Below are 22,570 nucleotides of genomic sequence, written 5' to 3'. Positions count from 1 at the left end.
CTCATCTATCCATCTACCTGTCTAGCCATCTGTGTTCTTCTCTCCTCTCTTCTTCTCCTCCAATCTCCCAGTTTCTCCACATCTTTTTATGACATCTGGTGGCCACAAAGCTTTCCTATGAGTCTGACAATTGTATAGCCGTGAAAAGATTATTTCATAGCCCTTTCATATAATAATCATTCAAGCTAATCATAGATGATAATAACTCCCATTTCTATCAAACTTTAAAATTTCCAAAGCATCTTCCACAATAACTCTGGGCAAGCATCATTTATCTCCATTTTACAGAAAAAAGTGATATTCAGAAAAACTTTGAATTCTGTGCTCCTATCTTCAAGTCCAGTGTCCTCTATACCCCAACACATTGTATCCTAACATACCCCAACATACAGAGTAATATCTTGCAAGTAAGGAATCTGAGGGATAACAATATGGAATTATTCCAAATTAGTAAAAGAACGGAAATCACATGTAAATTGGCAGAATTATAATTATGTCTTTTATTGGTAGTCTTATTACTGAATTTTTATCCCATCTTTTCTGCTGTGCATTCCAAGTGCTTTCTATTGTTAGATCACAGTTCTCTTTTATTGTCCTGACTCAGTTTCCCTAATTATCCTGACCCAGTCATGACTCAGTTTCTCTAATTGTACTGCTTCAGTTTATCATTATCAGCTCAAAGCTCAGTCCTGCAAACCCTCCCTCCCTCTTTATCAGAATATTTGATAAGGATAAAAGATCTTATGTTTTAGAATATCAGAATGCCTCTCCCCATCCCAAGCTACGGGAATGTCAGATATCACCTTATCAAGATGCCTCTCCCCCATCTCCGGGGTTCTTCCCCCAATTAGGTCATCCCATCTCCTATGTCATCCCTCTCTGGAGGCTCACCCCACCCTGTCAGAGTCCAGTTCCTGCTCTCAGCACCCTGACTCCACCCCCGCCTCAGTCTACTCCCTGAATCTGAGCCACTTGTATATAGGTCATTGAGAACTCACATTGTTGGCTGGATCCTTGGAGATGATAGTCTCATTCAGCCCTGGGAGCAAACCGTGGATCCATTTGGTCCCAGTAAATCTCTCCCTTTCAAATAAATTATTAAATGTTCTCTAATCTCTATCTTGCCTCAGTTTCTCCAGCATTACACTATATCTACTTAATTCTCGTCTCTGAGTCATTCCATCATCTAATATCTTCACACACAGAATATTATTAATATCTCAAAAAAAAAAACCCAAATCTTAGAATTAGAAGGGCAACACCAGTATAGTTCAGCAACTGGCTACCAAAACGAGAGCACCACTGGGGCTACTCAGCTTCACAAAATCCATGTGAAATGTAACAGAACAGAAACAAGTTAGTTCCACTTGTGGAACTACAACAGCATTACTTGAACTAAAAACATCTTTACCCCTCTCCTGATTTTATATAGGTTGGTAGCCAATATGTGCTGTATATTATCCACGAGATCTTGATCCAGAACAGTTGGAGCTGTGGCTGTTGTGGCTGGTTCATGACTGTGGCTGCAAAGAAAAAAACTGAGTTGTTTACAGGAACCAAATACAAAAAGTCACAGGAGCTAATGGTATGAGAATGATGGAAAGTCATGCTATCGAAGCATCAGAAGACAAAAAAGTAAACAAAATAAGGGCGGCCAAGAGATCGGTATATCAAAAAGAAAAAAATTCTTGAATGATTACTGATGGACTTCAACAAGAGGTAGCTAAGTGCAAATGTTAATAAATATGAATGTTTTGAAGAATAAGTCCAGTGCTAGCTGCTAAGAACTTCAGTATTCTTCCCACTGAACAAAAAGAAGGTGGGAGAATTCCAAAAATGAGTTTTGAAAGGGCAACAGTATTGAAGAATCACAAACTTTTTTGAAGTGATTCTTCTTCTGAATTCTGTAGGAACAATGTGGAAACCCAATTAATTCAGACACTGAGATAAGGCACAAAAGCTGGATGGGAGGCATTATTCACAGGCATTTCCAATGGCTTGCAGGTGTTTTCCTAGCTGTGCAGTCAGCTTCCATTTCACAGTAAATGTTTATGATCTTCATGCCTTTAGGGTTTCTTTTTCAGCTCAGATTCTTAGAGCTAGAGAGCTCAATGAAAAGACAATGACCTATGGCTTCGGAATGTCCCTGGAAGTAATCCTCCAGCAAGGGTTATGCAGCCAATGCAATATAGAGCCCTAAGCCGTCATCTGGCTATTTCAAACAACAGACACAGTTGGTCTATGGATTTCAAGTAAAACCTACTTAGGTCCTGAATCATCCAGATTATCTATATCTGCCCACATCCCCAGATTATTCTTCAATACTCCCTTTTTTACATGGGTTACATAGCTCTACCTTGATCAGATCAAAAAGGTCAGTGCCCTAGGTCTCCCCCATCCCAAATAATCAGGCCCAAGGAATCACGTCCCTCCACCACCTACGTCTGCCTCATTCCAATTAGTCCACCCCACCCTGAATTCACATAGAAATGAGCTGGCAAGGTCCTCAGAAGGCCATCTAGACAAGACAATCCCCTTTATGAAGACAAGGGAAGGAGACCTAAGCCATCCAGAACAGCTGAATCCTGCAGGGGTCTGCCCTAACTTAAAAGTTCTCCAGAAGAAAAGATTCTACCATGTTCCTTGATATCCTGTTTCAGCATTAAACTTATAAAATCTCTTTATGAGTAAATGAATGGTCTTATTTTCATTGAAGCCTACTTCCTTATGTGGGGCCCTTTTTGGGAGGGAAGCTAACTGATGAGCATTTTGCTCTCCTTGGAAGGTACAGAGGAAGCCTGGAGCTCTACAGAGGCAGGTCACTGAAGCGGGAGTTGGGAACAAGCAAGTTCTAGGCCCACTTCTGACACTTACTGGCAAGTCATTTAGCTCTGCAGACCTCTAACAATTCCACAGGATTGGTTTTCTAAATCATGGAGGGATTGAAACTGTATTAGGGGAGAATTTCCCTCCACTGATGAATTGAAAAGTCCTCTCCATATACTTGGGTCAATTCCCCCTTAGCCTTCTTTTTTCTTCTATAAGGTAAACAGCATGATTTGCTCTAATTTTCCCTTGAAGCACCTCATTCATCACTGCTGCAATCCCTCTTTTCCAGAAGTCTTTGGGACCCATTTTTGCCTAAAGGCTCTCTGAACAAAGGCAGCCACTCCTTAGCCACCTGGTTTTGTCAGGCCCATATAGATCACTTTTTAAATAGTAGTGTTCCATCAGTAACTCTTCTAATACTTAGGATGGGCTACTGGTGCTTCTTCCTTGGACCTGAATCATTTAGATTTGGGGCCTTAGTAAAAGTGAGGCCAACCATGTCCTCAAGCATAAGGCAGACCCCTCAAGCATCAATGGATATAAAGCATGGAATCAGTGAGAAGCAATGCACTCATACGAGGTACTCACTGGCTGACTGAGTGGAAGGGACCCAGCCATCATTATTGTCTGGTTGGCTAATACAGCCAGAAGTCAAAATTTTACCAGCATAGACACACTCACTCCACCAATAGAGGCTGGCCCGTCTCATGACAAGACTCTCTGCACTTAGCCCAAGACTGTATTCAAGGCCCTTCCAGCTTGATAGAACATACAAGAGGTTATATTCCTCGGGTATAATCTTTCAAAATTGTGGATCATCTCTGGGCCACAATGGGGCTTTAGAGGAGGACTTTGCTAACTGCAAACCCCAAATTCTTCTAAAACCATTGACAAAAATTCCTTGAAACTTTTACCAAGAGGAAGAAAACCCAACCTCACAGCACTCATAGGAGTACCACACTCCCAATGTAATGTACCTTCAATGTGAACTGCTCCACAGAATTATTTCTTTTTCGTCTTTCTCTCTCTCCTAACCCCACCATTTTCCCTTTTCATGTTCTCTCCCCCTTAACCATCATCCAGAAAAAAGAGTAAGGAAACCCTTGGTTCATCCATTATTTCTGTCCCCTTCCCCTGCCAAAAAAAACACCAACAAACTTATGAAGTTGTAGTCATGTCTTACTGGATGGAAGTAAAAAGTAACTTCATTTTTATTTTAATATATATTTTTTTAAAAAATTTAAGTACATTTGAACACTGAAAGAGATGGATTTTTAAAAGAATCTTTTGGAGGCTTCTCCATATAGCTAAAGACCTCACAGCCGGCCTCCCCCTTTTAGATGCTCAGCAAGGAAGCTGAGGTAGCAAGGCCTGGAGTAGGAGAGAAGGGAAACACAGCTCCCAAGAGACAACTTTCTGCTCTTTCTTCTAGTGGTTGTGGCTGTGGCTGTTTGTATTTTTCCAAAGGCCAGGAGACTGAGCTCTTTGGTTGGCACCTGTGAGAGAACAGCACAAATCTTGAACAATACTTACCACTGAGGTACACTGGCTGAAGGATGGACCAGTTGGCCAGTTTCCACCAGTTCAATGGCGTGTTTTCTCTCTAGCTTTTCATACAGGAGCACGATGCTAGACTTGGGCTGGTCATAATCCCGCAGCAAAATCTTCTGCAGATATTGGCTATTGAAATACTCCAATCTGCTTAGGTAGCAAAGAAAAAAAATGCTAAGAATTCATTGGCCCCTGGCCCCAGAAAAGTCTTTTAGTTCAAGTCAAGTCAGTCCCCAAACATTTGTAAAGATCTACTGAGGGCATGAAGGGAAAAGGAGGTACAGTCTCTGCCCTCAAGGTAACATGGCATAAGTGGAAAGGAGCAGAAGGCCTGGGTTCAAGAGCCATCTCTGCCACTTCCTAAGCAGCTACATGATTTTGGCCAAGTCACTGAATATCCCCTGGTCTCAAGTCCTCATCTGTGAAATGAAGACTGATCTTAGTGAGGGGACACACCAATGACACAAACAAGTTAGAGATGGAGTAGAAGGTGGCCACAGAAAAGGATCGTGGGATTGAAGAACATCTAATCCAACTCCTTCATTTATGAGATGAAATAACACATTAGAAAGGGAAAGTGACTTGCCCAGAATCACAAAGCTGGGAAGAAGGAGAGCTGGGATTCAAACCCAGATCATCCTACTTCAAATTCAGTGGCCCCCACTACAACACTCTGTGGCTACTACCCTCTCTGAGTTTTTTGTACTAACTTCTTACTGCCATCACCCAGGGCTACTATAATGCTCTGCCAGGAGGATTACGTGCTTCTATTCTCTTCCTCATCCAAAATATCTTTCAAACTAGTGTGAGAATATTTTTTCTCATGCATACAAGTAGTTTAGTTACTTCTCTGCTCAAAAATCTTTTAACTCCTTATTACATCTGGAAGAAATATCAAGAAGAAATATCAACTGTCCTCTGCACAGCATTCAAGGTCCTCTACAATCTGACACTACCTTCCCTTTCCAGTCTCAGCTCCTGGTACTCTCCTCCACACTCTCTATTCCTATTCAAAAGGCACCTCCCCCATGTAGCCTTCCCTAATGTCCCACTGTGCACCTCTGTCATGCACTTACCACATATCACTGTGGGTTGGGCTTATCCTTGATGGTGCCTTATACCCTGCTAGGCTGTGAACTTCATGAGAGAAGACCATATCTTTTAGAAATTGTGTATATTCCATAGCTCCTAAAACAGTGATGTTTGTGGAATAAAAAGCAAAATAGAAAAGATTTGGAGGATGGGACCCTTGTGGGTTAGGCCCAGGTAGCAAATTGTCTTTAAATGTTCTAATTTGGCTAGTTAAGCTTCACAAGTGCATACCTGAGAATTAAGCTGAAGTTCTAAATTTTAAAAAATAAATCTGAGTTTGATTTTGAACACGGAAAGACAACCCTGTCCCATGTAAAAAAGAGGTTTGGTATTGTGATGGGAATAAGCATTTATTAAGGAAGCATTTATTAAGCATCTATTATGTACTAGACAGTATACTAAGTGTTTTAAACATTATTTCATTGATCCTCACAACCCAGAGAGGTGCTATTATAACTCCCATTTTATAGTTAAGACAAATAGCAGCTCTGTGACTTGCTCATGATCACACAGCTAGTACATATCTGAGCAGGATTTGAACTAAGGTCCTCCTGACTCCAAGGTCACAATTCTATTTTTTTATTTTTCTTAATAGTTTTATTTTCCCCGGTTACATATAAAACACTTTTTTTACATTTGTTTTTCAAACTTTTGAGTTCTAGATTCTCTCCCTTCCTCCCTCCCCATTCATTCCCCATTGAGAAGGTTGAGGTGAAGTTAACATAAAACATTTCCATAAAAGTCATGCAGTGAAATAAAACATTGATCCCCTTCCCCCCCCAAAAAAAACCCTCAAGAAAAATAAAGAAACACAAAGTATGCTTCAGTCTGTATTCAGATAGTCAGTTCTTTGGATATGGATAGGATTTTTATCCTAAGTCCTTTCAGAGTAATCTTGGATCATTATATTGCTGAGAATAGCAAAGTCATTCACAGCTGATCACCCTACAATATTGCTATTACTTTGTACATAGGACGTTTCACTTTGCATGAACTCGTGGAGGACTTTTTTTCTGAGAGGATCCTGCTCATCATTTCTTATAGAGCAGTATTCCATCATAATCAAACCACAGTTTATTCAGCCATTTCCCTAACTGATAGGTATTCTTTCAATTTCCAATTCTTTGCCCTAAGAAAAGATTTGCTATAAATATTTTTGTACATCTAAGTTCTTTTTTTAAAATTTTTTATTATAGCTTTTTATTTACAAGATATATGCATGTGTAATTTTTCAGCACTGACCCTTGCAAAACCTTCTGTTCCAACTTTTCCCCTCCTTCCCCTCACCACCTTCCCCAGATGACAAGTAATCCCATACATGTTAAATATGTTAAAGTATATGTTAAACACAATATATGTATATATAGAGGGATTGGAAATGCTATGTAGTGGCTCACACTCATTTCCCAGAGTTCTTTCACTGGGTGTAGCAGATTCTCTTCATTACTGAACAAATGGAACTGATTTGGTTCATCTCATTGTTGAACAGAGCCAAGTCCATCAGAATTGATCATCATATAGTATTGTTGTTGAAGTGTACAATAACCTCCTGGTCCAGCTCATTTCACTCAGCATCAGTTTGTGTAAGTCTCTCCAGGCCTTTCTGAAATCATCCTGCTGGTCATTTCTTACAGAACAATAATACTCCATAATATTCATATACCACAACTTATTCAGCCATTCTCCAGTTGATGGGCATCCACTCAGTTTCCAGTTTCTAACCACTACTAAGAGGGCTGCCACAAACATTTTTGCACATACAGGTCCCTTTCCTTTCTTTAAGATCTCTTTGGGGTATAAGCCCAGTAGTAACACTGCTGGATCAAAGGGTATGTACAATTTGATAACTTTTTGAGCATAGTTCCAAATTGTTCTCCAGAATGGTTGGATGCATTCACAACTCTACCAACAATGATGTATCAGTATCCCAGTTTTCCCACATCCCCTCCAACATTCATCATTATTTTTTCCTGCACCTTAGCCAATCTGACAGGTGTGTAGTGGTATCTTAGAGTTGTCTTAATTTGCATTTTGCTGATTAATAATGATTTGGAGCATCTTTTTATATGGCTAGAAATAGTTTCCATTTCTTCTTCTGAAAATTGTCTGTTCTGGAGAATGGCTTGATTTCTTATAAATTAGAGTCAATTCTCTATATATTTTGGAAATGAGGCCTTTCTCAGAATCTTTGACTGTAAAAATGTTTCCCCAGTTTATTGCATCCTTTCTAATCTTGTCTGCATTAGTTTTGTTTGTACAAAAACTTTTCAATTTGATATAATCAAAATTTTCTATTTTGTAATCAATAATGCTCTCTAGTTCTTCTTTGGTCATAAACTGCTTCCTCTTCCACAGGTCTTAGAGGTAAACTATCCTATGTTCTTCTAATTTATTTATAATCTTATTCTTTAAGTCTAGATCACGAACCCATTTTGACCTTATCTTGGTATATAGTGTTAAGTGTGGGTCAATGCCTAGTTTCTGCCATACTAATTTACAATTTTCCCAGTAGTTTTTGTCAAACAGTGAATTCTTATCCCAAAAGCTGGGGTATTTGGGTTTGTCAAATACTCGATTATTATAGTTATTGACTATTTTGTCCTGTAAACCTAATCTATTCCACTGATCAATTAGTCTATTTCTTAGCCAATACCAAATGGTTTTGGTGACCGCTGCTTTAAAATATAGTTTTAGATCTGGTACAGCTAGGCCACCTTCAGTGGATTTTTTTTTCATTAGTACCTTTTGTTCTTCCAGAAGAATTTTGTTGTTATTTTTTCTAGGTCATTAAAATAGTTTTTGGGGAGTCTGGTATAGCACTAAATAAAGAGATTAGTTTAGGTAGTACTGTCATCTTTATTATATTCGCTCAGCCTATCCAAGGGCACTTAATATTTTTCCAATTGGTTAGATCTGACTTCATTTGTGTGAAAAGTGTTTTGAAGTTTTGCTCATAGAGTTCCTGATTTTCCCTTGGCAGATAGATTCCCAAATATTTTATACTATCAGCAGTTAATTTAAATGGAATTTCTCTTTGTATCTCTTGCTATTGGATTTTGTTAGTGATGTATAAGAATGCTGATGATTTATGTGAATTTATTTTGTATCCTGCAACTTTGCTAAAGTTTTGCATTATTTCTAATAGCTTTTTTGTAGAATCTCTGGGGTTCTCTAACCATACCAACATATCATCAGCAAAGAGTGATAATTTTGTTTCTTCATTACCTACTCTAATTCCTTTAATCTCTTTCTCAACTCTTATTGCCAAAGCTAGCATTTCTCATACAATCTTGAATAGTAATGGTGATAATGGGCAAACTTGTTTCACTCCTGATCTTACTGGGAATAGTTCCAGTTTATCCCCATTACATATGATGCTTACTGATGGTTTTAAATAGATGCTACTGACTATTTTAAGGAAAAGTCCATTTATTCCTATACTCTCAAGTGTTTTTAATAGGAATGGATGTTGGATTTTATCAAATGTTTTTTCTGCATCTATTGAGATGATCATAAGGTTTTTGTTAATTTGGTTACTGATATAGTTGGTTATGCTAATAGTTTTCCTAATACTGAACCAGCCCTACATTCCTGGTATAACTCCTACTTGGTCATGGTGTATTATCCTGGGGATGATTTTCTGTAATCTTTTTGCTAATATCTTATTTCAGATTTTTGTATCAATATTCATTAGGGAGATTAGTCTATAATTTTCCTACTCTGTTTTCAACCTACCATATCTGTGTCATAAAAGTAATTTGGTAGGACTTCTCCATTCCCTTTTTTTCAAATAGTTTATATAACATTGGAGTTAATTGTTCTTTATGTTTGGTAGAATTCACATGTAAATCCATCTGGTCCTGGGGATTTTTTCTTAGGGAGTTGATTAATAGCTTGTTCTATTTCTTTTTTCTGAAATGGGACTATTTACTTCTTCCTCTATTAATCTGGGCAGCCTAAATTTTTGAAGGTAGTCATCCATTTCACTTAGTTTATCAAATTTATTGGCATAAAGTTGGGAAAAGTAACTTCTAATTATTGCTCTAATTTCTTCTTCTTCATTGGTGGAAAGTTCTCCCTTTTCATTTTTGACACTAACAATTTGATTTTTCTCTTTCCTTTTTCTAATCAAATTTATCAAAGGCTTACTTATTTTGTTGGTTTTTTCATAAAACCAATTCTTAGATCAACCAAATCATTTCCAATGGAGCAGTGATGAACTGAACCAGCTACGCCCAGAGAAAGAACTCTGGGAGATGACTAAAAACCATTACATTGAATTCCCAATCCCTATATTTTTGCCTACCTGCATTTTTGATTTCCTTCACAAGCTAATTGTACAATATTTCAGAGTCTGATTCTTTTTGTACAGCAAAATAACAGTTTGGTCATGTATACTTATTGTGTATCTAATTTATATTTTAATATATTTAACATCTACTGGTCATCCTGCCATCTGGGGAAGGTGGTGGGGGGTAAGAGGTGAAAAATTGGAACAAGAGGTTTGGCAATTGTTAATGCTGTAAAGTTACCTATACATATAATCTGTAAATAAAAGGCTATTAAATTAAAAATAAAATAAAATAAAACCAACTCTTAGTTTGATTTATTAATTCAATAGTTTTTTTTTACTTTCAATTTTATTAATTTATCCTTTTAATTTTAGAATTTGAAGTTTAGTATTTGATTGGGGGGTTTTAATTTGTTCTTTTTCTAGCTTTTTAAGTTGCAAACCCAATTCACTGATTTTCTCTTTCTCTATTTTATTCAAGTAAGCCTATAGAGATATAAAATTTCCCCTTATTACCACTTTGGCTGCATCCCACAAATTTTGGTATGTTGTCTCATTGTTGTCATTCTCTTGAGTGAAATGATTGTGTCTATGATTTGCTGTTTCACCCATTCATTCTTTAGGATGAGATTATTTGGTTTCCAATTACTTTTTGGTCTATTTACCCCTAGCTTTTTGCCGAATGTAGTTTTTATTGCATCATGATCTGAAAAGAATGCATTTACTATTTCTGCATTTCTGCATTTAATTTTGAGGTCTTTATGTCCTAATATATGGTCAATTTTTGTATAGGTTCCACGAACTGCCAAGAAAAAAGTGTACTTCTTTCTATCTCCATTCAATTTTCTCGAAAGATCTATCATACCTAATTTTTCTAATATTCTATTTACCTCTTTCACTTCTTTCTTATTAGTTTTGTGGTTTGAATTATCTAATTCTGAGAGTGCAAGGTTGAGATCTTCCACTACTATAGTTTTGCTGTCTATTTCTTTTTACAACTCTCTTAACTTCTCCTTTAGGAATTTAGATACTATAACACTTGGTGCATATATGTCTAGTATTGATATTACTTCATTGTCTATGCTATCTTTTAGCAAGATATAGTTTCCTTCCTTATCTCTTTCAATTAGATCTGGTTTTGCTTTTGCTTGATCTGAGATAAGGATGGCTACCCCTGCTTTTTTTTATTTCACCTGAAGCATAATAGATTCTGCTCCAGCCTTTTACCTTTACTCTCTATGTATCACCCTGCTTTAAATGTGTTTCCTGTAAACAACATATTGTAGGATTCTGACTTTTGATCCAGTCTGCTATACACCTCCTCTTTATGGGAGAGTTCATCCCATTCCATTTATGGTTAAAACTACTAAATCTGTATTTCCTGCCATCTTATTATCCCTAGATTATAATTTTCTTTTTCTTTCCCCCTTTTCCCCCCTCCCCATATTAAATTTATGAGCACCACTTGCCTCACGTAGCTATCCTTCTTTAGAATCCTTCCCACCCGCTTTGAGTCCCTACCCCTTTCTTATACCTTTCTCTTTTTTCTGTATTCCCTTCTATTTAACCTACTCTTTTCCTTTTCCCTTTTCCTATCCCACTTTTTAATTAGGTGAGAGAAGTTCCTCTGTAAACCAAATATGTCTGATATTTTCTCTTTGGGCCAAATCTGATGAGAGTAAGATTCACACAATGTTCCTCCCCCTCCCTTAATTCCCTCAGATATGATAGGTTTCCTTTGCCTCTTTGTGAAATGTAATTTCCCTCTTTTTACCTCCACTTTTCCCTTTTTCTGATACAATCTCCTTTCCACTTCTAATTCCTTTTTTTAATATTATAACAGTAAAATCATATTTGTGCTCTTTATGTATGCCTGTAACAAAAATACAGTTCTCAAGATTTCTTTTTATCTTTTTGTGCTTCTCTTGAGTCCTATAATTGGAGGTCAAATTTTTTGTTTAGTTCTCACTTTTTCATTAGGAATAAATGGAATTCACCTGTTTCCTTGAATGTCCATCTTCTTCCCTGGAAGAAAATGCTCAGCTTAGCTGGGTAGTTTATTGTTGGCTGCATTCCAAGTTCTTTTGCCTTTTGGAATATCAGATTCCAGGCCCTTTGATCCTTTAATGTGGAAGCTGTTAGATCTTGAGTGATCCTTATTGTGGCTCCTCAGTATTAGAATTTTTTTTCTGGATGTTTGCAATATTTTTTCCTTAGTCTGATAATTCTGAAATTTAGCCACAATATTCCTTAGAGTTTTGATTTTAGGATCCCTTTCAGTAGGTGATAGATGAATTCTTTCAATGTCTATTTTACCACTCTGGTTCTATAACATCTGGGCAGTTCTCATTGATAATTTCTTGGAAAATAGTAACTAGGCTCTTTTTTTCATCATGGTTTTCAAGGAGCCCAATAAGCCTTAGATTATCTCTCCTACATCTGTTTTCCAGGTCTGTTGTTTTTCCAAGTAGATAGTTAACACTTTTTTCTATTCTTTCATTTTTTTGGTTTTGCTTGACTGATTCTTGATGTCTCAACAAATCATTCATTTCCATTTGTTCAGTTCTAATTTTTAAAGAGTTATTTTCTTCATTAATTTTTTTTTTTACTTCTTTTTGTATATGTCCAATTGAGTTTTTAAATGAGTTGTTTTGCTCTATGGAATTTTTTTTCCATTTCACTAATTTTTTTAATGAGTTATTTTCTTTTTCCAATTCACAAATCCCACTTTCCTGGGAGTTCTTTATCTTTTCCAATTCACAAATTATGTTTCCCTGGGAGTTCTTTATCTTTTCCAATTTACATTTCAGGAAGTCATTTTCTTTTTCCGCTTTATCAAATCTTTCTTTTAATGAGTTATATGCCTTTTCCATACTCTCTGGCAGAGCTTCTCTTTCCTTTCCCCATTTTTCTTCTAGCTCTTTTTTAAGATCTTTTATAATTTCTTCTAGGATAGCCTTATGTGATGGGGACTAGGTTATATCCCCTTTTGGGGTTTTATCTGGAGACTGTCTGCTATTAGCCTCCTCAGGGTTGGAAATCTGCTCTCTTTCTGTCTAGAAGCTATCTATAGTTAGACTTGCTTTGCTTTGTTAATCTTTTTTTAAAATCCCTTGGGGTCTGCCTTCAGGGCAAGGAGGTTCTCAGCTTCCTCTACAGAACAGGGACAGATGGACAGTAGCTGTCCTGCAAATGGGCTACAAAGAGCGGCCGAGCTACGGGAGTGTACTGCCCTGGGCAGAGCCCCACTATGCAGAAGTGTGACTGCCCTGGGCAGAGCCCTGCACTGCAGAATGTGGCTACACAGCTATGCCGTGGACATACTGAGTAGGTGTGGCCAGGTCTGTGAAACTCTGTCATTTTGGGGTACACTCTACCTTTAGCGTTTTGTGATTTCTCTGCTGATCTACCGCTTTGCAACCAAAAGAGAGCAGCCTATGTGTGGTAGGGTCCTCCCTGCAAATTCTCCACCTGCAGAGACTGCACTCCGCCCTGCCTTTGCTCAATTTGCGCTTGCTTCCATGTTCTGCCTCCCTGCCTGTGTTGGCCTCTTCCTGCCCAATCAAGACAGACCTTTTCTGGCAATCTTCCATATTATCTTTGGCTGGTAATTTGTTGTGCTCCCAATATTCGTGAATTCTACCAGTCAAGCACTATTTCAAAGGCTGAATTTGGTAATCAGTAGTGAGGGTAGAAGGGAGCTCAGAACGAAGCGTGGGTCCTCTCCACCATCTTGTTTCCACCCCCTACATCTAAGTCATTTTCCTTTTTTTATATCTCTTTTGGGATTCATGCCTATTAGTGGTATTGTTATGTCCAAAGGTATACATGATTTTATAGTCCTTTGATCAAGTCCACCATCCTAGCCCCTGCACTACCACTGAGATGCCTCAAGAAAAGGAGGGAAGGGTTTAGTAGATACCGTGGAAATAAAATAACTTCTTCCTTAGCTATAAGGGGTAAGATACCTTTTCATACCAATAAATGCAAGACATAATCTTCACACCCAAGAACTAAATATGGCCTAACTATTCTTTTTATTTCAGAACAGGGCATGAAATGGGGTGGGCAGGGGGTGGAAACATGATCTCTGAAAGCCATTGAACTTAAAACTGTCAACAAACCACTAACTTTACCCCTAAGAAGAGAACACTTTCTGCCCATTGCTTCAGGATGGGCACATGATGAAGAAAAAAGTGGCTCTGTCACTGGATTCAGGTTTGTAGATCTCCACTGTAATCTATAATATTTTTTAAGAATTCATATCTTCTGAGCAATGGAGATGTATGTCCTGAAAAATTCAGAGGCTTACTAACCTCTCCTCTTCCAGCCAGCTGAGCTGGCTGGCCACATAAAGTCATAAAGAAGTGGATCAGAAGTAGCCAACATCTCCCTGCTGGCTAGGCCTCCTCAACCCAGAAGCTTTGCACATTGGACCAGGCCACCAGCAAGCCCAGAGTAGATCAATAATGAAAACACTGCAGTAGGGTTTGTAATCCAGTGGAAAGTGGGTCTGGAAAGGGTCAAAAGGACCCTGAAAGGCCTTGCTGGGAATTTGTGTGGCAGCCTGTTGGGATTTGATGGCCCAATCTGGTGACCATCATACCTTTTGGGATAAGGTAAAAAAAAATAAGAGAGGGCACTATCTTTGTTTGGGATTGTGACCTTCATAATACAGTAAAGGAATAAAGCTCAGTCCACTCCAGTGGAAACAAAGAGAAATATTCCTAGGGTTCATCTTTTTTCACTTTCCATACATGTACACAATTGTATTTCTGACAGCTTCTTACTTGTCTTTCCAGTAATACTGTCCCCAGTGTCCAGATATATCTTCAATCCCAGCCAGCAAGTGATCCAAGAACTGGAAAAAGAAGAAAGACTCTATACATGCAGCATGTAGGAGGAAATTAACTAACAGTCAAAGAAAGGAGACTCTGCCTTAGAGGCATGAAAGACCACAATGCTTCATATCATCATTATCACCCCACCACCACCACAATGACCATATCACCATCATTGTCACCACCCCACCAGGATCATTATCATTATAAATAGACACTTGTAGAACACCTGAAAGTTAGCAATGGACTTACACACATTGCAGCCTCATAACCATCCTTTCTCTCTTGCCTATTCCCAAGCCCTACCCTATTATAAGGAATAGATAAGAAAAAAAATGGGAATCCAGCTGTCAAAGGAAACAAAGCTCTAAGGAGTCACTAACCATCTGCAAAAAAGCAGAAAACCAAAACAGAAAGGCCACTCAAGCCAAAGTCATAAAAGGAACCACTGTTGATCCAACCAGTTGGAACTAACTCTGTAATCATAAATAAAGATGGCACTAATAGCCATCCTGTGAGCATTAGAGATCCTTCATTCTAAATATCAATGTGCATTCTGATCAGCAACATAAAACCAAATCATCAGTTCATCCACTCAAAATACACTGAGAACCTACTGTGCCAGCATTCTACCTAAAGGACTATGAGATAAAGGGCACAGCCCTTGCTTTTTGGGTGCTTAGAACTGAGTTGAAGAAGCTCATATATAATTTCAACTAGAGAACAAAAATAAGTGCACAACTGTGTACCACAAACTTTAATAGCTTACATTGAGCTCTCAGATGGTTTCCTTGATATCAGAACTACCTCAACTAGTACAAACAGTACTAGAACTAAAACATCCTGTGTCAGTCTCTTCCACATCCCAACTCAAATTCACCTCACGTAAACTAGTCAATATAGGATGTGATACCATGTTGTCATAGATTCCAAATGGAAAAAGTCATTAAAGGCTATTTTATCTAATCTGTCATTCTACAGAGGAAAGCCCTGAGGCACCAGAGAAGTTTGGTGACTTGCCCAGTGTTTCTCAATAGTCATGCCAGAGGTGGGACTCAAATCCAGGTCTTCTAACACAAAATCTAGTGCAATTCAATGCTTTCCCACTGCCACCCTGCTACATCAAATAATGGATGTCTTTTTTTGGTCCTTCCTCCTCCTCCACTGCTGCATCAAATCCATTGCCAAGTAGTAATTCTGTATTCCCCTGACCTCACTCCTATGCGTCCTTTTCTCTCCACTCACATACTGTATTCCTGTGTAATTCTCTGTATGTCATATATGCATGTACAGGTAATATTATGAGAAGGAGTTCCAAAGGGACCATGATATGACAAAGGGAAAGAAGCTTTGATCTAGGTAATCACTAAGGTTTCTTCCAGCTCTGAATCAATGGCCCCATGTCCCCACCCTTCAATGGGTTCCCACCATCTGTATGATCAAATACAAACTCCTCTGGAATTTAAAGCCCTTTCCAATGTGCCTTCTACCAACCTTTCCAGCTTGATTATGTATCACTGCACTTCAATCCACTACACTATTCCACAACAATCTATGGTCTTGCCAAAGTGTGCTATGCCACAATGTGCTGTGCCATCTTTTGTCTCTGGAACTGTCTATCTTCCGGTTCTCAATCTTCATTCAAGAATCAGCCCAGGTGCCATCTCATCTTGGCAGCCTTCCCTGGCCCCAAACCCCCGAAACATTCTTTCTCCTCCTTCAAATTTTTCCAGCATGCTTTGTCTAGATCGCTCCTCAACGCTAATCATCCTCATTTCTATACATGTTGTATTCCATCAAGGAAACATAAGATACCAGAAAGCATCCTTCTTTCATCATTCATCTCTGTGGCTTCACAAGAGAAGCAAAGTAAACCAGAAGTTAGAGCTGGCCTGTGAGGCAGGGAGACCTGAGTTTAACTGCCATGTCTTCTGACAAATGCTAGCTATGGGACTTAGCTGACCCGAGTCCCCCTCGCAACATTCCAAAGTGCTAAGTTGTAGAATATTTCTGGTTTGCACAAATGGAAGTAGCATCCCATCTGGGAGGTGCTTACACCTATGAAATTACAGGCTTGAAGAAAACCTTCTACCCTTGACTAGCCTCCTGCCTTTTATGAGCATGCACATCCCTCTTAAGGTCCTTTCTTAGCCTTTTTGTCCTAAAAAATGCATATGTATATAAGCATATATGGATATGTGTGTGTATGTGCGTGCGCACGCGCTGCGGGAATGCAGAGGAAGAAAATGAACTTCAAGACAGGGTCACAGGATCAAAGAATCATTAAAAAATGCTAGAAGAAAAAGGAAACTCAGAAGTCAGCTAATCCAACATCTCATTTCAGAGATAAGGAAACAGACTCAGAGGGGCCAAGTTACTTACCCAGGTTCACATGAGACTCTAAGGTATTCTACATACAGGAAATAATATAAACAGAGGTGTGGAGAATGAGAATAAATGGGATCGTAGGGCAGAAATCACGAGATGGACTCAGAGGCCAAGGATCATTTGAAGGAGTAAGAAGACAAAATGTTGGATTGGCATGGGGGCAATGGGGGGAAATGAACTGGATGAAGTTCTTGAACATCAGCGGAAGAATTTAGGCATGATCCTAAGGGCAAATTCTTTACTTTGGGTTATAGGAAAATGCTTCTTTGTCCTAACGTTTTGTTTTGAGACTTTTAAAAAATTTTTTATTTGGGGTAGGGAGGAGAGGGCACTGTGGACCTGAGATTTCACCAGTCTGAGTGATTCCCAGGACAGAATGCAAATGCATTTGCCTTTGACTCTCAGAGAGTTCCCTGGGCTACTGAGAGGTTCATTGATTTGCCTGTGGTCAGAAGGCTAGTGCCAAAGGCTGAACTGCTAAGCCAAACAGTCCTGGCTCCAGGGCCACATTCTAACTATTAAGCCATACTGCTTGTCAAAACTGCCATATGGCAAAGGAAGGGCAGAAATGACGAGGGCTTGCATACAGACAAGGATACAGAAAACTAGGTCACATTAGATCTACTATGCCTATAAATAAAAATGACTTTGGTTATATCGAGTCGTGAGATCAGGGCCACAGACAATCAGATTGCAAATTCATCCATTATCAAGCACTATTCATAAAGCATTCACTATGGGCCAAATACTGTGCTTAAGTCCTGGAGAGATGAAGCCTTCACAGGTTCTGAACTGACCAAAATAAGAAAATGCATTGGGCTGTCTTCTACGTAGAAGATGCCTGTATCTCCCATCTAATCACTTCTAGCCATCATTAAGTAATCAGCTGTTCTAACATTGCTAGTTATAAGAATTATATTAGTGAGATTTAACACTTGCATGTGTTTGGGAAATACTGTTACAGGACTGAAAAGATGTCTGAAAAACCCAAAGGCTTCTAAAGTCTTTGAATAGAAGTCAGAAGGCAAGCTTCATACTTTTCAAGGGTGGGGAGTTCCCTCTAAACCCCCAGGCTCTGCTTCAACAACCCAAGGAGGTCCTGAACTCATTCTTTGTATTTGATAACAGATAACCCATCTCCCTATAAAATTCCACACATGAAATACAATTTCTTTGAGGAACTAAAGTTAACTGTCATATATTGCCTGGCCTGAATATTCCCTGACACTTTCCCTGGGTTCAAGAGCAGACATGAGGCACATGATATGGTGCCAGAATCTTTTGTTGTTATAAAACAGCTCGCTCAGACAGCATATTTTGTAATCTTATTGCTTTAACCTTTCACTCTGTAGACATTATTAATAGCACAGAATATCAGCTCTGCCAAAGCTTAAACACATTAAATAAAGTTTTCCAATTACACAAGGGCTAGATGGGTCAGCCTATAAGTGGATGATATTCCAGAGCAAATAGGAAATGATATTGAATCTCAAATCACAAAGAAGTCAAGGCTACCAAACTTCGTTCCCATCACAGAATGGCTGCGATAAATCCTAATGCACACGGCTTGGAAGGGGAGTTCCCCAATTTTGCAGAGTACAAATGGACTCTTGACAACAGCCACCCCTCAAGAGGCTCAAGACTTTTCCTAGGAGGAAAAATCCAAGCATTTAGAAATCTTAAGTTGCACAAATCACTTACTCGAATATGAATCTGTTCACCCACAGTTGGAGAAGTTTCTCTTCCTCTGGTCACGTCTAACAAGTCAACAAGAGGTCGGATGGTCATTCCCTGCAACATGACAGCATTTCAGTAAAATATGAGGTTGTTGAGGACAGGAGCAGCTTCATGTGCACAAGGTCTGCCCTCCAGCAGGCCTGCTCACTCACACACTCTGAGCTCCAGCCACACTGATCCCACTGGCTTTGCCCTGGATCCAACATTCTACACGCTGGCACCATGTCTTTACACAGGCTCAACCTCATGCATAGATTCCACTTCCCTTCCCTCTGCCTCATAGAATCTCTACGTCCTTTCAGGACTCAGCTCAAGTACCATGAAGCCTTTCCTGATCCTTCCCAACTGTGAGCATCTTCTCCCCCAAATCACTTAGCATTTGCTTTATATACAATTTTTGCTTAGCTATGCATGTATGGCTTTCCTCCCACAGAATCAAATGGTCACTGAGGGCAGGTACTATATGTCTTTTCCTTGGCACCCCTAGTAACTGGGATAGTGCCTAGCATATGGTAGATGCTTGACAAATGCTTCTTGTATTGAACTGTTTTGATTAGGCAGCTAATGCCCACTTGTAAAACTACTGACAATACACAAAGTCAAACATTTTTCACATGAATTGCCATTTTGAATTCCACACTTTTTTGTACTTTCTATAGTAGCATGTATAGCTATATGTATGTGTGTGTGAGAAAGAGAGAGAGAGAGAGAGAGAGAGAGAGAGAGAGAGAGAGAATGAATGTGTATGTATTTTAACTGGACCTTGAACAGAACCCTGGATATAATCATCAAATCACAAGGATGGCATTTGGGGAATGGTGAGAGCACAAATGAATAACATGGAAAAACCCTGAGGACTTTTTCCCCTCTAGTCATAAGGGAAACGATGACATGTTAAGATATGGGAAGTCAGAGAAACCCATAAAAACTTGGTAAATATAACCTGCAGTTTATAGGACAAAAGGAAATAATGAGGGCTTGAGAACATCAAGTCTTCTATTGTGGTTCAGTCGTTTTCAGTCATTTCTGACTCTGGAAACCCTTTTGGAACTTTTTTTCACAAAGATACTGAATGGCTTGCCGTTTCCTTCTCCAGCCCATTTTACAGACAAAGAAATGAAGGCACACAAGGTGAAGTAATTTGCCCAGGGTCACATAGCAAGGAAGCATCTGAGGCCAGATGTGAACTCAGAGAGAGGAGTCTTTCTGACTCAGCAAGATGGCATCCTGACACCAGGACTACTACATCACCACCCACTTGTACCCAAGAGGCTTCTGTCCTAATTCAAATACTACCACCGATGTTAGCAGGCAGGTCATTTTGTCATGGAATGACTCCCCTAGACCAGGCACCATTTTGGGTGGCAGGAGTCCAGCCCTGTGGTTAAAGGGAACTCTCAGTGTGGGGACTACTCCCATCAAAGCAGAGAAGGAACATCTTGGAGAACTGTTTGGGACCCTGGAAGACCAAGCAACTCCTCCAACCAACATGTGTCAAGTGTAAAGCTTGGCCGCAGCCTTCCTAACTATAAGGCTGCACTCTACTAGTCCCTGAACACTGCCTCTCACCTGCAAACCTATCACTGTGGTGGACTTTCAAGGAACTGCTACTAAAAAAACCACCAACTTGCAATTTTAACAATCACATGGGCCCAAGCCAAATCACCGCCCCCGAGTCTGGGTGGGCACCAACTCTAAGTATGAAAATCAAACTTTCTCAAAAAAAGAATGACATTAGAAACAAATGAAGACTTAGAATTTGTGCTGAAGTGGCCAAATTTTTATTGGCGGCAGGGGGGGCAAGGGCAGGGGCGTTTTAAAGTCTCTTTTCCTGAGCTTCTTGTGATAAAGTAGAAAGGCTGAGTCTGGTCTTCAAACTGATTTTCTTAAAAACTGACTCTAAAGACCTAAGGACATACGCCTGACTGTCCCTATGCAATACTAATGAGATGGCAGCTGTCCAAAGCAGAGCTAGGCCACAGGATGAGGAGCCCGTGAATTACAGTGATAAAAGAGCTCATGAGTTTCAGCCTAAGTTCTGCCTCTTATTTTCTGCGTGACCTTAGCCAAGTCACTTTGGCTGACTGTAAAATAAGGTGGCTGAGCTGGATGATCCCTGGATGATGAATTTGTATGTATTTGTAAATACTGAAGAATTAGTCAAAAGTATCAAGTCAAAATAGCCACATACAAGTATTAGGACAGTGATTCTGAGTAACTTGCAGGGGAAGGTGGGAATATTCTTTCAATTAAGAGACCCTACTAAAATCATTTTGCAATTTGGAAAATTATTATATATTCTTTTATTGTGGGAACAACTGATTGTTAATGATGGCTGTCAAGGGCAGCTATGAACAGTGTGCATGGCTTGAGAGAGGGAATTGGTGGAATGGGGGTGGGAACCAGAGCAGATCTTCACTGAACAAATTATTCTATCAGAAACACATCAAAAAGATGATTTCTACATACAAAAGATTCTCAAATTCTCCAGATTCAGTAACAAGCAACTCCAAATTCAGCCTCATTTTTATGTTGGATGCCACTGCATTCTGACCAGCAGAGGGCATGAAATGCTGTCAGTGGAGGTGACCAGCATGCTCCCTTTGGGTCTGGCCTGTCTCAGTTGGAGGCCAAAGTCATGGATTCCATCTGGGGAGGGAGCGATCAGTACTCCTCATTTTTTCAAATTGGGAAACTGAGAACAATCTCTGAGGTTGATGCTCATAGCATTCCTTTGAGGTAAGAGTTACAAGTATTACAAGCTGACAGGTTCAATTGGTAGGGTCCTAAAAACATCTTTCTCTTGTTAAAAGTCCTCATTGTACAGATGAGGAAACTGAGGCCCAGAAAGATAAAGTAATTTTCTCAAAGTCACAGAGACATCAAGTGGCTGAGGCAGGATTTGAATCCAGGTCATCTGGCTCTAACCCCAGGGGGTCAAGCTTCCTTTCCACTTTAGATGGGAAAACTGAGTCTCAATTGCTGAATGATGAGTTAGCTTCACTGGGTTCCATGGGCAAAACCTATATCCCTAACTCCTTTGCACTATCTATTAGGACATTTGTCAGAAAGACAAGAAGGCAAACAGGAAGTTACATCACCCTCTAGAAAACATGGAACCTGTGATATTATCAGTCATATTGTCTGGTATGTGAACTTCCCCCACTGAGGGCAGATCACAAGCAGCCTAGGTCTTAGTGAAGAAGCCCTAGAGAGGGGCTTGAGGTTCAGAGAGGAGAGAGCCCCCCCCAGGTTGAGGGGTCCGATGCCAAGTTTCCTTGTGAGCCCAGATCATCAGGTCATCTGAAGCCGGGCTCTCCTTACTCCAAGCTCAGTGTTCTCTGCACTATGGCACACTTGCCACTTCCTACTTTTCCTGTGGGGCTTCCCAGCCCCGGCATTTCAATCTTGGGTAAAACAAATCCTAGGAGTACTTTAGCCACTAGATGGTGGTGGAATGACATGGCAGGCTTTCCACCTCCACGCCCGCCTTCAGCTGCTGCCAGCTCTACCTCAAGGCTACAGAAAAGAAAAGGAGAGCAAATAGACAGCAGCTCAAGAAGAAGAACAGGGGTTCAAATGCCTTTCTTTCGGTGTTCTCAGGTCAATTTCAAACAAAAGAGTAGCTCCTATTGATGACACGGGAGAGAGGGGTAGACCTGAGATTTCCGCCAGGTTGGGCTGGCCCATCATAGCCTCTCCATGGATAACATATGGATGTGATTAAAGTTGCAAACAGGGAGAAGTGGAGCACATGTAGGCTATTTCACAGGAAATGGAAATGAATTCTTGAAAATCACGTTATATTTCAAACCAGCATTCTTCTGTTAAAAGCATCTAT

At 39.6% G+C, this 22,570-nt stretch overlaps 1 protein-coding gene across 2 annotated transcripts in view; it reads right to left on the bottom strand.

Moving 5' to 3' along the window:
* LOC100927725 (sodium/hydrogen exchanger 2-like) overlaps nucleotides 1-22,570 on the bottom strand; it is a 96,963-nt gene that overhangs the window by 29,936 nt on the left and 44,457 nt on the right. The window contains exons 6-9 of one of the 2 annotated variants that reach the window (XM_031944290.1): nucleotides 18,694-18,783; nucleotides 14,554-14,624; nucleotides 4,363-4,530; nucleotides 1,412-1,523 (exon numbers count right to left, since the gene is read on the bottom strand). In XM_031944290.1, coding sequence (XP_031800150.1) covers nucleotides 1,412-1,523; nucleotides 4,363-4,530; nucleotides 14,554-14,624; nucleotides 18,694-18,783 — 441 coding nt within the window. The remainder of the gene's footprint in view (nucleotides 1-1,411; nucleotides 1,524-4,362; nucleotides 4,531-14,553; nucleotides 14,625-18,693; nucleotides 18,784-22,570) is intronic. The other variant, XM_031944291.1, reaches the window with a different exon arrangement.

The sequence above is a fragment of the Sarcophilus harrisii genome, chromosome X (genome assembly GCF_902635505.1).
Source record: "Sarcophilus harrisii chromosome X, mSarHar1.11, whole genome shotgun sequence".
NCBI classification, from domain to species: Eukaryota; Metazoa; Chordata; class Mammalia; order Dasyuromorphia; family Dasyuridae; genus Sarcophilus; species Sarcophilus harrisii.
The sequence above is the reverse complement of the archived record's forward strand: the minus strand, read 5'-3'. Positions and strand labels throughout refer to the sequence as shown.